This window comes from Folsomia candida, unplaced genomic scaffold (assembly GCF_002217175.1).
Source record: "Folsomia candida strain VU population unplaced genomic scaffold, ASM221717v1 Fcan01_Sc014, whole genome shotgun sequence".
Taxonomy (NCBI): domain Eukaryota; kingdom Metazoa; phylum Arthropoda; class Collembola; order Entomobryomorpha; family Isotomidae; genus Folsomia; species Folsomia candida.
In genome coordinates this window covers 331,499-345,932 of record NW_019091206.1, presented here as the reverse complement: position 1 = coordinate 345,932, position 14,434 = coordinate 331,499, and the positions used below count along the sequence as shown (strand labels likewise).

Below are 14,434 nucleotides of genomic sequence, written 5' to 3'. Positions count from 1 at the left end.
GATTAGCACGTTCATCGTGTAGTCTACCACAGTAGCCAGATAGGTTGTAAAGGTTGACTTTTTAAAGAAATAAAACCTCCCGACGTGCACCTTTAGTGGCCTGAGAGATCTTGCCGTAACCTTAGCGAGCAAACCACCACTTCCACCCCCGAGTTGTCGTATGAACGTGTTCGATACCTGGTACATCTCGGCGTTCGCATTGATACTGTACTTTTCAAAGACGAAGGCCAGAATCATACATCCGAACAGGGTGATGAGACGACTCCAACCCAAGTCAAAGTGCCGTACGACTAGAAGCACGTTAACGGCTAAGTGACAGCTTAGGACACTATTTTGCCCGATAGGCCAAAATATTGTGGAGTAAAACTCGGAATGTAAAGAGTTCAAGATTTGAAGGGTTTGAAACGTTTGGACTCGTTTGAGAATAAGTGCTTTTCTGTTGGGGGGGAAGAAAGAAATGTTTTTTTAGTCAGAAATTCAGCACAAAGTGACAAGAAAAATTAATCAAGAACGTGTGGACAAGGCATGATTTAGTTTAGTCTATTTTTTCTCAATCACCTTAAAATTAGGAGATGAAGACAGCCAACGTTTAGCGCGGCGTAAATGAGCACAACAGACCCGAAGAAAAAGGTATATTGCGTGTTAGAAAACACCATAGCCAACTCATACAAAGCGTACGCCACGATTCCAAGGTAAGACTCATAAATCCATGAAGGGAGGAACCGTGCACCCCAAAATCTTCCGCTGTGGCGGGATTTCAAATGTGCCAATAGTGGGCCGACAAACGGGCTAATAATGTTTACCGGGACCACAACCAAGCACCAGATGCGAATGCCGAGATTATTTACAAGTATCCAATTTTCGGAATGAGTCATCATTTCTAATGCAAACATTATAATCAACCAATACCAGATTTTGAAAAGTTATTGGCCACGTATCTTCACTTACTCATCCTTTCATCCATCCTCAAAATATTGTTCACCAGGGCAACATGATATTCCGGAGAGAATATGGGATGTATTGAAACGAGGCCAGATCCAAGACGGGAAAATAGTTCGACAAACATTTCCAATATTTCTTGTTCCTCCATCCCACCATAATTACAAGTTAGGGCAAACTGAATCCTAGCAAGGGAATCCAGGAGGGTTGTAACTCCAATAATTTTGCAGAATCGCATCCTTCCATTGTTCTGATGGACGATTAACCTACCTCCAGAAGGAGAACAGGGATACCAGCCAATGGGCCACGAGTAGATGAAATGTCCCCAGCGAGTGATATTTTTAATGGTTACGGTCCAATCTAGAGTGGCGAAGGTTTGGGATAGCTGTCCACAAAGAGAAAACACTTGCCGACAAGGGCGAAATAATTTGAAAGGGTGGAATTTTTTTAATTTTAAGAATACGAAATTCACATAACGTCCTAAAAGATGTGAAGAGAAAAAAGTGATCTGTTCGAATCGAATATACATTTTCGATTTGAATTCTCGAATAATAAATCGAATAAAGTTTTTCTACGATTTTTAACTTCGATTTGAACTAGGATCGTGTCTATTCAGAATTATTATTCAATACCTACATAGTCGACGACAGGAAATAATATAATATAATCGAAATTACTTGTCCATTATTTTCCCATAGAACTTTCTCTTTGTGTATTTTAGCGGCCCGTGATTATCAATCACGTAAGGAATGGTGTGATTCATAAGTTATTGAATATTTCTTCATGTCAGGTGTAAAATAAGCAGAGGACGTGGATGCTGATTTTGAAAACAAAACTAGTCGGTTGTTGTCATAATCAGGACAGAATGGATTCCTCATATCAAATTATTATTAACCTAGTCGACTGATGGAGCTGAACTGTAGGTTATTAAATGTTGTCAAGGTTAGTTTTTCTAATAATATAAGAATTATTAACCAGTTAATATTGTTGGTAGAAAAAATGACTCGGAAATAGACGAATGGCGATTAGTTGGCGATTAGTCGAAAAACTAAAATACTTCCTTACACGTAGATATCATCAACTTCCGTACAAACAGTGGAGTTATTCCGTATAGATAAGTCGAATCAATACATCCAATCAATTTGGAAACAGTAAAACTGAATAAAGTAAATAAAATGAAATCCAACTCTGGCTATAGTTTGTCTTTTTTTTACACAGAAATGTTTCTCATTTTGAAAACCCACCATAAATTAATATTTATGTAGGTTACCAAGCTCTTTAAAATTTATGTAGAGTAGCAACATTGAAGCCGGTGTGGATTTTTTAAACAGAATTGCTTTCCATGTAAAATTTGAATGTTGAAAATAATAATTTTAAAAAATCCAATATATTTGATTTGATTTGAAATTATAGAATTCGAAATGATCCGAATTCGGTTGGATCGAAGCGAACCTACCAACCAGGTCGATTCGCTTTCGAATCAAATTAAAGATGGCGGGGAACCGAACCGAATATTTAAATATTCGGCTAAACTACGACATTAAGGGGAGGATCATGAACTTAGCAACTAATTTTTGCACCAATTTCCAACCTCGTTTTCTCGCCAATTTGCAGTGTCAAAATTATTCTGATTGCATTTTCTTGAAGAGAAATTATCTGTCTAAATATTTCTATAAAACTCTACTGGATTATCCCACTAGTAACTGAAATTTCCTAATTAAACTGGATGGAGGTTTAAATTTACTGGGGCAACTCCCCCGGCGTCAATATAACAGATACCGGTTTCAAATAAATTGCATTGGATAGCTCATAAAGTGGTGGGGCGGGACCGCTATGGGTCTCTCCAGTGATTATGATCCCTTCATACCGAAAATTAAATTTTAATATAAAATTTGCTTATTTTTAGTGCAATATTTTAGTTCAACTTAATTTTTCGGCAGGAAGGAGATGTTTTCGTCGTACAACATAATAGCGGTCCCGCCCCACCCACTCATCCTGCACTAAACAAACATCATTTACAGCAATTTTATTCGATACTGGAGGCAGGGGAGTTGCCCCAAGAAAGTCATGTTGGGTTGTTGCTATGCTTCATAAATTCAAAATTATAAAGCATCAAAGGGTAGCAATTTTTTCGTTCCATTCAAAGACAATTCAATTTATCTTGTGGTTCACAAGTCATATTTGGGTGAGATTTGCATACTTAAATCCGGAAATGAAATGCGAATTTCATATTTAAATTTATTGAATATTAGATTATATTGATGTTTCAAAATCATGGGCAATCACAAAGTTGGATCTTCACGGAAGGGCTCATCAAAATATATCAAAAAAACATCAAAACTGGCGATTAGAAAACGAATGCAAAATGCTTATTCTTAGGAATACATACATCAGAATATCCTCATTGAAAAAAAATGCATCAATCATCTCATGGCTATATCTGCACACCACCAGCAAACATGCACCGGAAACTTGCTGATCATTGAGAAACGGAACTCATTGCTGAACATTCAATGTCAAAAATGTGACGAAACGTTCTCGTGTCATAACACCTCCAGAAATACTTTACTTAGTTATAACGAAGCTCTGGTTTGGGGGTTATACTTGTCTGGATCAAACTATCAACAAATGCAGGTGAATTCAAGTCAAGGAAATTGTGCAATAGTCATAAATTTATAATAAATATTGCTTTCAAATCATATCAGGTATTATTCACTGCGTTGCAAGTCAAAATCCCTAGTTTTTCACAATTTCAAATTACGGAATCCGATATGCTGCAAAAGTTTAAAAAAGCTCAAGATTTAATTTTGAAGAAAAATGGGGAACACGTTAAAAATATGGCAATTGAAAGGGGATCTTATGTATATATCAATGAAAAGAAAATTCCTGCTGTCAATGTAGTGGTTGATGGATCGTGGTCAAAAAGGTCATACGGACATGGATATGATTCAAACACTGGAATGGCGGTCATAATTGAAGAAGAAAGCAAATTGGTCTTATGGATCGGTACAAGAAATAAATATTGTAGGCTTTGCGCAATGGACCGTATTTCTCAAAGTCATTCAAGTCACATCTGCACCAAATACAGAAAATCTTCCCAAAGTATGGAAGCTGACATAATCGTGGAGGGATTCAATAAAAGCATCGAAATTCATGGTTTAGTTTACCAAAATGTTATTGGAGATGGGGACTCGTCAGTTTATAACGAAATATTGAATCGTGTCAACTATCCTAATATTATGATCCGAAAATTCGAATGCATCAACCACGCCCTGAAAAATTTGAAGAAGCCACTAATTGAAAGCTCAACTAATACAAAACATAAACTTGATCATCGCAAACTATTAAAATCTCAAATAGAGAGAATTGCAACTGCGGCAGCATCAGCAATTATATATAATCACGAACATCAATTCGACAACCCAGCAACAACATCACAAACACTCCGAGATGATATAATTAATATTCCATACCATGCTTTTGGATGTCACAAAAAATGCAAATCCTATTTTTGCGGCAGAAAACATGAACCTGATGATACGATAATTTTGCAGAACTCCATTATATGGCTAGAAATAAAGAAAGCGTGTGAAAATCTTGCGAATAAATCGGGTCGCCTTATTCAGAACAAAAACAGCAATTTATGTGAAGGTTTCATGGCACAGGTTTCAAAATACGTGCAAGGGAAACGGCTGAATGTCTCTCAAAAAAATGGATACGACATTAGAGTATTATCTGCCTTGTTTGGATATCAATTCGGACCCTTCTGGTTGGCTGGAGTAAAAGAAATTCTTGACGAAGTTCCGCTTCCAAAAATTTGGGATGACCTATCTCAGCGATACAAATACCACAATATCAATAACGCAAAATACAAGAGGCGAAAATTAGAGAAAATAAAGTCAGCAAATGGCGAATCAATAAAAAAGAAAGTCTCAATGACCTCTAGGTCAAGAGGTGATAAGGATTATGGAAATAATGCCCAATGTCCTGATATAGACACAGACTTGTTAGAATCCATCATACTAGAGAAAATGAATGAATTGCAAGTTTCAGATGAAAGACAACAGGAAATTGAAGAACAGACACGGAATCAATCTGAGGGAGATAATGAAAGGTGGTTTCTGGAACGAAAATTCAGAATCACTGCGAGCAAAGCTGGGAATTTATTTTCGCTTCGAGACTCTACGAATAACAGTTGCACCATCAAGGATATTTTATATTCTCAAAAACCTTTCGAATATAAAACTGATGATCACAGAGCGAGAGGTCTAAGGTTGGAACCATTGGCAAGGAAAAGATACGAGGAGGAGATGAAAGCGTCAGTCACCAGATGTGGGCTTATTGTATCCCTTGATAATGGAATATTCGCCGCTTCTCCGGATGGATTTGTTGGATCAGAAGGAATATTAGAAATAAAGTGTCCTGCTGTACCTGCGACACAGGTAATTTCAAGAAAAAACGACAAGTTCTTAGAGATATCTCCAACTGGTATCAGATTGAAACGGAAGCACAAGTACTTTTATCAGATAGTTCTACAACTTTATTGCGCAAAGAGAAGTTGGTGTGATTTCGTCGTTTATTACAATAATGAGGATGCAGATGCACCTATGACAGATTTTTGGTATGAGCGGATATTCGTTGAAGAAACAAGACCAGGTTACAACTATTGTAAAAATAATATGAGCCGTCAAACGTAACAAGCTTTGTAAAAAGCAAGTTTGATGAAATAAATAAATCAATCAATCAATTATGTAACCTGTATTTGGATTTTGGTAGTCAAAGATTTATAATGGAAAATGTGGCCAGGTGCCTATTGCATAAAAATGACATAGCGACAATTGTCAAAATTTGCTATTTCAGCAACATTGAAATTGTCAAAAATTTCTAATTATATTTTCACCATTAAGTAACATGATAGGAAATATCCAATTATTTCGACCGTTTGTAAAATTAATTGTAATTATACCAAGAGCTACAAATACATAATTCAAGGTTAGTGGTTTCCAATTCCAAATTAAATGGTTTCTAGATTGCCAAAACCTCAACTCCGGAACAATTAAGTAAATAATGTTCCATTTTTCCACCATTTTCCATCATTATTTAAAAATGTTTCAAACATTATTAACTTAATTTCAGTATTCTATAAAATCGAAGCGGAGGCGGACCCCTATTAACTTACTTACAATACAATACTTTACAATAAATAATTTAAGATACAAAGTTGGTAAACTTTTTTCATTAAAGTTAATCAACTTGTTTTACGCACAATTTAACTCTCATGCTGAAAATCAGATAATCGTGTATAGAAAAAATGCGTATGAAAACAAGCCAATGTTGGATGTCAAAGTGTTTCGAAAATCTTAGTAACTCCAATTTTTTGCTCGTGGGATAAGGGTTGAAACCTTTGTGTGCAATCCCATGGCGTCGATGGAAATTGCTAATCAGAAAAGTATTAATCCTTCAGAGCAAGTTTTAATAATTTGTCTCAGGATGAAGGTGGCAAAGAACTTATGAGCAAATACTGAGTATGAATTAGCCGACTTAAACTTTTGACATCTCTTAATCCCTTTCAATAGAAATGTATCTTAGGAGACAAAATTATATTCATTCGGGGTAATAATTTGGTTAGTTTGGTTGGGCACAGCTTGCGTAACAGGTAATGTATTCAGATTGTACAAGGTATTCAACATTATGGCCCAACAAAGGCAATTAATCATTTGACATCTGACCTTCGTGGAGTAGCTAACCAGTATGATAAGCCTAGTCAGACATTTTTTTGTAATAATCGCCAAGAATTTTTGACGACAGTGAAGTACATAATTCATATAAAATTGTTGTTTCCATTCTAGATTTTTAAAATAAAATAGTTAAATAAAGAAGGGAATTAATAATACATAGTAAGTAAGCACACAATTAGCCAAATCCAAGAAAAGAGACTTAAAGAAAAAATCCGAACATAGGAAATTGAGGGTATAAAATAGTTATTTATGTAATTAAGTATTTCCAATCCTTCGAGATTGTGAAATAAATTATAACCAGCTGTGAAATGCAGAGGATAAAATGGCTTCAAACTTGACATGTATTTACGTAAAGAATATTTAAGGCCATCTCCGCGCCATAAATGTAAATTTTATCCCCTCGAACCATACGACTGCCAAATACAAAATATTAACGTATCGCGGCAAACCTCCCGTTCCAATGATCACGTGAACATGTGAGGACATCACGCGATCTTATGTTGCCCCATTAGGTACATATCTGCATCCCCATAATAATTAATGTTTTTAACAGAAAAAAACCTCGGCGAGAAATCTTATAACGTATCATGAAAGAATTAACAACTGCGTTGCGTAAATATGACGCAGATTGGAATTAAGCATTTCGTTGTTGGCAAAATTTAACAGTCGTCACATCCTGCTTGGCTATTGTTCAGAACTTTATGCCCCAATTCCGCCTCTACTGCTTCCCGTGGACGGTTTGGTCTGCCACTGTTAATATTATTCTTGTCGAGAAAACAGGCGAAAAATATAAGAGAGCTAGAATTCGAGCATTATCATCAATAGATTGGTAAGCCGTGATACTCTAAAAGTACATGTTTTTCGTGAAATATTCAAAATTGGATAAAGCTTCTCAAAAAATGTAAAATAAAGCTACAGATAACTTTTTTGTCCAACTGTTCTGAACAGTACTTCCTTTTGTGCATGCATAATGCATAAAATGCATAAAAATGCATGTCAAGGCAGAATGCCGCTAATTTCATATTTCACTTTTATATACACTTTGAGCATTGAAATTTTCTAACAATTAAAATTTTATCAAGTCGGAAATTACGAAAAATATTTTTAAATTCGAAATTTTTGAAAATGGTTTGACATTGCTAATATTGTTGAAAAACATAGCTTAGCATTCGTCCAATATCTTCAATATTCAGCGTTATTGCATTGTAATCAGTTAAATTATTTTTGTGCATTTTTGTGCATTTTGTGCACTTTTCCGGATTTTTGGTGGGTGTTATTAAATACATAAAAACATGTTTGTGAACTAATTTTGTGCATGTGTTTTTAAACAGCAGAAACACTGTCTTTAAGTGACTGAAATACGTGCCTCTCGTTTCGTGGAACTGTTTTTTAGTGGATTGTGCATTCATAAAAATGTTGCTAAAAAAACTTTTATCTGTTTTTTTAGTTTTATTTTTAGTTTAACTTTTTAATATGCATATGTCTCGTCGCTTACAATATTTCCTATTGTAAGCCAGTTTAAAAAAAATATATTTTGCCTAATAGCATCCCTTCAAATATCCATAAATCCATATAAAAAATTTCGCTCGACATGATGCTTCATAAACTAAATTATTTAAATAATTGAATTTCGCGCCCTGTTAACCCCAACACTAACAAATACATATTCCATTACAGCGCCAATCTTCAATACCATGCCGCGGCCTCTAACGATTCTCATCTTGTCCCTCGTCGTCGCCGTACTCCTGCCATCCGTCGACTCAAGTGCCGTCAATTTGAAAAGATGCGAAAACGGCAAGTCGTTCACTGCCCCGTGTGGGGAGAAGGCTGGTCATGACCGGAAAAATCCTGGCGCCCAATGTGCCTCCCGAGTTGCAGATGTCACGTCAAAGCAATGGGATGGATTATTGGGGTTTTTGTGACTGCTGTAGGAAAACTGGTGGCGGCAGTTGTCTCCAAATCACTACAAATGAGAGTTGGACATGGAAATATTACGATGGCCATCCCATGTAGTTAGCACCATTGGAAAGACAAATACAACTGGAACAACTTTTTAAAACTTGAACGCGTCTCTTTCATTGGGGAAAATAAATAATTATTTTACATCATTTTAATAAATAAAATTCAGCACAATCCATTTTGTCGGGCATTGTTGTGGCATAATATCGGTTCTTGGGGCATTCCTCCCGAGCAGTTCCTGTATCAGTGTCATAGAAGTATGACAAAGTCAACCTAAATATACTGGTCTAGTTAGGGTACGTTCTGAAGGCTAAAAATCGATTTTCTAGACCCCACCCCGTCTCTACTTTAACATGGCGTACAAAGGGCTAGTCGTGTAGGTGAACCTGAAAAATATTACAATTATAATCATTTTCCACGCGACGCATATCCTTCTCATTAATAACATTCATTTCACGATATCTTCATAATTATATCTGTATAGACCTTGTTTTCCTGTTAATTTATTTTCATCACTGTCGTGCATGTCGCGCGTTAAGTTAGGGGCTAAGGTAACCTTGCTACATAAAGTATGGTACGGTTTTGATTTAGGTATTAGAGACCGCGTCAAAAGGTAACACTTCCTCAATGGTCTCAAATGTGTTCACAATTTAACATATATTTTTTTTGTAGCTAATGAAACTTACACCCTCAAAAATCAAGAGTTTAAATTTTTATTCCATTCCCACACGTCTGATTAAAGTTGAGTCAATCATTTCGGTTTGAAATCCAATTTAAGATGAGCTGAATGTTTAGTTTACTTTCCTTCTTGGTATGTGAGATGAAACGATTTCATCTCATGTCATGATGGGATGAGTTTGAAATGAGATGAAGCGTGGGTTAAATGAGATGAGATGTTATATGAGTCTGCCAAAATGTTGCAGGATGAGATGAGATGCAGAGAAATGAGACTCTTTAGCAGCAATGGGTTCCATCTTATCTTATCATATCTCATTTCTTAATAAATGAGATGAGATGAGACAAAAATTTGAACATCTCATTTAGGTTACATCTCATCTCACCTGGTAGTGAGATGAGATACAATGACGCCTATCTCGTCTCATCACGTCTCACTGGCAAGCCTACTTCTTCGTGAAACACTAGGATATTTCCCAATTTTATGCAACAACGTGTAAATTTTACTCAACTGGTTGTGTCATCGCAAATCTTACTCAGCTTTGATTAAACATTGTATTAAACCTTGAGCAAGACTCAGTTAAATTTATTTAGAGTGCACAGATTATTTTTAAAAAGACTGCGTAGTCAGATTTTTACGATTTTTTTTTTGTAATACATAATGAACTCTGCGAATACACTACTTTACTCAATTGAATAAACTTAAAGAAGTTTTAAAAAAGAGGTTCAACGTAATTATTTATTTATGAAAAATCACCGAAACATGGACTTCCCTATAAAACCAGAATTGAAATTGTGTGAAAAAATCCGAATGACCTTCATACTCTAGAAATTCATTGCAAAACTTGATTTTGTGGTACTTGTTAAGTAAAAAACCATTGAGGATGAAGAGCCCATTATCCCCGTTTAAACTAAAGTCGGTTACTGAATAATGTGCATGGATATTTTTATAAATAACGGAGAAACCAGTTGATTTGGTGGTTAGACGGACATGTATAAAAGGACGTCAAGATACCAAAACTTCCTCAGTTGTGACTGCAATTAGACTGTATCATCGAATTGTACGGCAGACACAAGACAACGTAAAGGCAAGCCACTACTTTGCAGAAATCATGAGGAGCAAATATGGAAAAATGGTAAGTTTTTAGTTTAAGTTATTTAATAAAGTTCTATAAAATTTTATATTGAGGGGTTTCACGTCGCCATCGCAAAATTCGTAAATGACATAAATTTACAATATTAACGAAAATCCTAAATATGCTCACGAAGCTTCGTAAATTTATGCAAGGTTGAGACGTCCTTTTTCTTGTTAAAAAGAAATAATAACAGCCCAGTTTTTTTGTAAAGAATTTCGTTGTACAAATCTTCATGGTGATTTCATCTATTTCGATTGGATTGTAGAAACTCTTCACGTACGGATTTATTTACGAAGTTCGTTCAGGTGAAGGAGTTAAAGATTGCGTAGATTTACGAATATTTATTTACGAACCCACAGTTGCGTGAAAACCCTCATATCTGAGTACGTCGTAATGTTAATTCTCAATTCGTTGGTGTGTTAAATTTGGGACTATTGGAGAATCGCAAACTTTACTTTACCTCTTGAAAAGTTATTTTCACTTAACGGGAAACATATGTATTTTTTTAATCTACGGGTTGGCACAATGGGAAAAATTTCTCAGGGATTTTTAAAATTTTCAAAACACACCCAGCCTGTGAATGTGTACATATTTACTTAAGTAAATAAATAACGAAGTAATTACTTCGTCCACCTAATGAGGGACAGGCTAGGACACATGATTGGAAAAAATAATGCATGATAACTACGAAGGGTTTCCAATGAGATGAGACGATCTCATCTCATCTCATGATGAGTTTTAGATGAGATGAGATAAGATGGGGGCTAAATGAAATGAAGATATTATATGAATCCGCCAAAATGTTGCAATATGAGATGAGATCCAGTGAGAAGAGACCCATAAGCAATAATGTATTTCAGCGCATCTCGTCACATCTCATCTCAAAAAAATGAAACGAGATGAGATGAGACACACATGTGAGGCTCTCATTTACATAGGTTCCATCTCATCTCACCAGGTATTGAGATGAGATGAGGCCTCGTCTCGTCTCACGGGCAACTCTACATATACGATTGCACGCCCCATGTATGTAAACGGGTCAATTTGTTGCAAAGTTTCAGCTGCTCTTAGCACTTGGATTAGTGAACCTTTCGTGCGCTATCAAGGAGGACCACGGTTTAATGGATCTGATGGAAATAAGTGTTAAGAAACCGGTAATGTTAAAAAAACGGAATTTTCAAGATGTAAAAATGTAAAGAGATTTTGCACCTCCCAGTCAGAACCTGTCTTGGCTGAGAATGAGAAAATTTTCCCAGCAAGGAAAAATCGTGCACCTCGTCAGCAAAGGTGGCCTTTCGTTGTTTACGGCGGGTGGTAAGTACAGCCTTCATCTTAGAAACTATTTAATTAATGTAACATACAAGGTAGGGCGTCTGGTGTGTAATAAAACTCAAACAATTCAAGTGTTGTCCAAAGCTTTATTTAGATCGGCACTGCAGAATTCTGTAATTCCATTTTTTCTTGTAAAAATTTTTCTAAAAATTTCAATTTTTTTCAAAGTTTCAGAATTTCTCTAAAACAATTTCGATATTGCCAGGGCGAGTGTGTTCAATGAGTAAATGGGTGGAGATTCCACAAGTGAGATGTGTGAGGAGCGTTGGTGTGCCAACGCTATTGAAATATGGGCGTAATTAACCGAAAAGTCGTCATTTTTACACGGAAATTTTGACACATTATCGGACTAGAATTAAAAAAATAAGTCGAATGTATATAGTCGTTTTTCCGGGCACCAAAAAGGTTTTCCTCGTGAGCCTGCATAGCAAATCATGCCTTGTTTATGCTTAACTTTTTCAGAGTGATCTCTATCTCCCTCTGGTAAATAGTTAATTTCATAAATGGATTATTAATTATTAATAAACCATAAACAAAATACAGACAAAACCATTAAATGACCACTATTACATATGACTACTTATTAACAGCATTTCTAAAATTTATATTTTTACATACATTCGTAAATCCTCCCATTTCTTGTTAAATAAATAATTATAAGAATAATCCAATAATACTAAAAAGTGAAATTTATAACGATACTTTCCTTTCTTATAGTTCAGCCAGGCCGCGACTTATTGAAAATATTCCAGGCGTTGCTGAGACCGTTGTAAGTGTATTTATGTACATATATTCGAATACCTGCCTACATATTGTATTTATGATTGAATTATGTCCTCTTTTTAACTCTAGAACGTAATTGGCCCTGACCAATATGATGAAGAGGACAAACTACACCAATTCACCGAGGCTGATTTTGAGTTAAACGGCGAGCCGAGTGTAGTTGATATGATCATGTCAAGTCTTCATCATCGTCCTTATCAGCAGAATTAGAAATCTTGTTCTCCTCAAGATAATAAATTATCGAAAGGATAATCGGAACCGTAAATATTTATTTATTTATGTACATAAATAAAATCACAATATTAATTGTGAAAATTATAACATAAATTTTAACATTGCGTAATTTTGTATATTAACATTGTTCGTATGTAATAAAATAATTTGATGCTCTGAACAAGAATGATGTTTGGTGTCAAAATTTACCATGTTCATATAGTTGGCGAACTCGTAAAAAGTTTATCATATATTTTTATGGCAAATAGACTTTCGTAGTCGTACGGACTTCAACAGGATGGTTTTCGTTCGCACATTTACATACATATTTAAGTGCCTCATACCTATCTCGTCAATGACTAGGGTTGCCGTCCGATCGGATAGGATAGGATAAAAAAATGGTATCCGATAGGATAAATCCACTTCGTAGAAACGACAACCCTATCAGTGACAACTTGTCACCATGACAACCACTCTGAAAATCTTCCAACCAAATATAAAAATAATACAGAAAATTCTTACTACGTTTTTTTTGCATACAGTAAGCAGTATGTAAGCAGTAGTAAGAAGTATGTATTAGGTCAATTCATACCAAACGTTTGCAGACTTACAAATGATACAAGTTATGTATGGTTACAAACTTAACGTGAGTTGTCTCATGGTAATTCACTAATTTATTTATGAGTAAGTATACCTTGAATTCACGCAGATGCTATCAAACACTAATAAATAATCCTTTTTATTATACAAAATCCTCCACGTTGAGTCGCAGGTCAAAGTGAGAACATTTTTGGTAAGTTTTGAAAACAAATTTAAAATGTATAATAAAACAATAACTACGTGAGTCCATTAAGTTACCAAACAACGGACAATTTCCAACACTTCATTTTGCGAAGTTATTTCACAATGCTGACATAAATTTAGATAAATATTTTTAAAAAAAACTACATCAAAAATTGGTCGAAGTCATGCCATCTGTTACTTGTACAACTGTCCAGGTTGTACCCATTTTTAGGCTATTTATTGTGCACGAGCTGCCTGGATTTAGTGAAAATAGAGATTAGATAAGAGAAGGTTTTCAGTGGGATTATTGTCATTAGTGGCTCGCATTGTGCTGATGCCATGGTAGACAAATTAATTAATTGAGGCTATCACTTTAAAGCAAAATGTTAGTTATAAATGGGTCCACGATTGATTATGGATAAATCTAACTTATCACTTAAATCTCGTCTCATAAAAGGTGAGTTCCAGTTTAACAAAGCATTCTGTAATAAATGATTAAACAAGCTGTAATCCCATTATTTGCACGTCCAAGTCCTTCAGTAAACTGCATTGTCAAGAAGGCTTGGAACATTTTTGGTAATATTTAATCGATTGAATCGTAAATATCTGGAAATTTAACATATGCCGGGATATGTAAAAGTGGCCATGACATCCCGGCAACTTATAAACTGTATTTACGATAAAATTAGAATGAGATCACTTCGTGTTGTATTGCTTGCAATATATTTACATATATGCCGCTTAAGGCTTGTAATATACATAGGTATATGCCCCTTAAGGCTACATAAAACTCGTAATTAAGTAGATGCATTTGTGGGCACAAGGTACATTTGAGGAGTTGCTGGCTTAGAATATTACCCATCTCTGTGCAAATGT

General features: G+C 35.3%; 1 protein-coding gene across 1 annotated transcript; it reads left to right on the top strand.

Annotated features, from left to right (window-relative positions):
* The first annotated feature begins 10,357 nt into the window (after positions 1 to 10,357).
* Positions 10,358 to 12,897, top strand: LOC118437579. The gene is made up of 5 exons (XM_035856730.1): positions 10,358 to 10,447; positions 11,503 to 11,601; positions 11,664 to 11,761; positions 12,497 to 12,548; positions 12,632 to 12,897. Exons 1-5 carry the CDS (start codon positions 10,424 to 10,426, stop codon positions 12,770 to 12,772), a joined length of 414 nt encoding a protein of 137 aa, XP_035712623.1. The 5' UTR covers positions 10,358 to 10,423; the 3' UTR covers positions 12,773 to 12,897.
* The last annotated feature ends 1,537 nt before the right edge of the window (positions 12,898 to 14,434 follow it).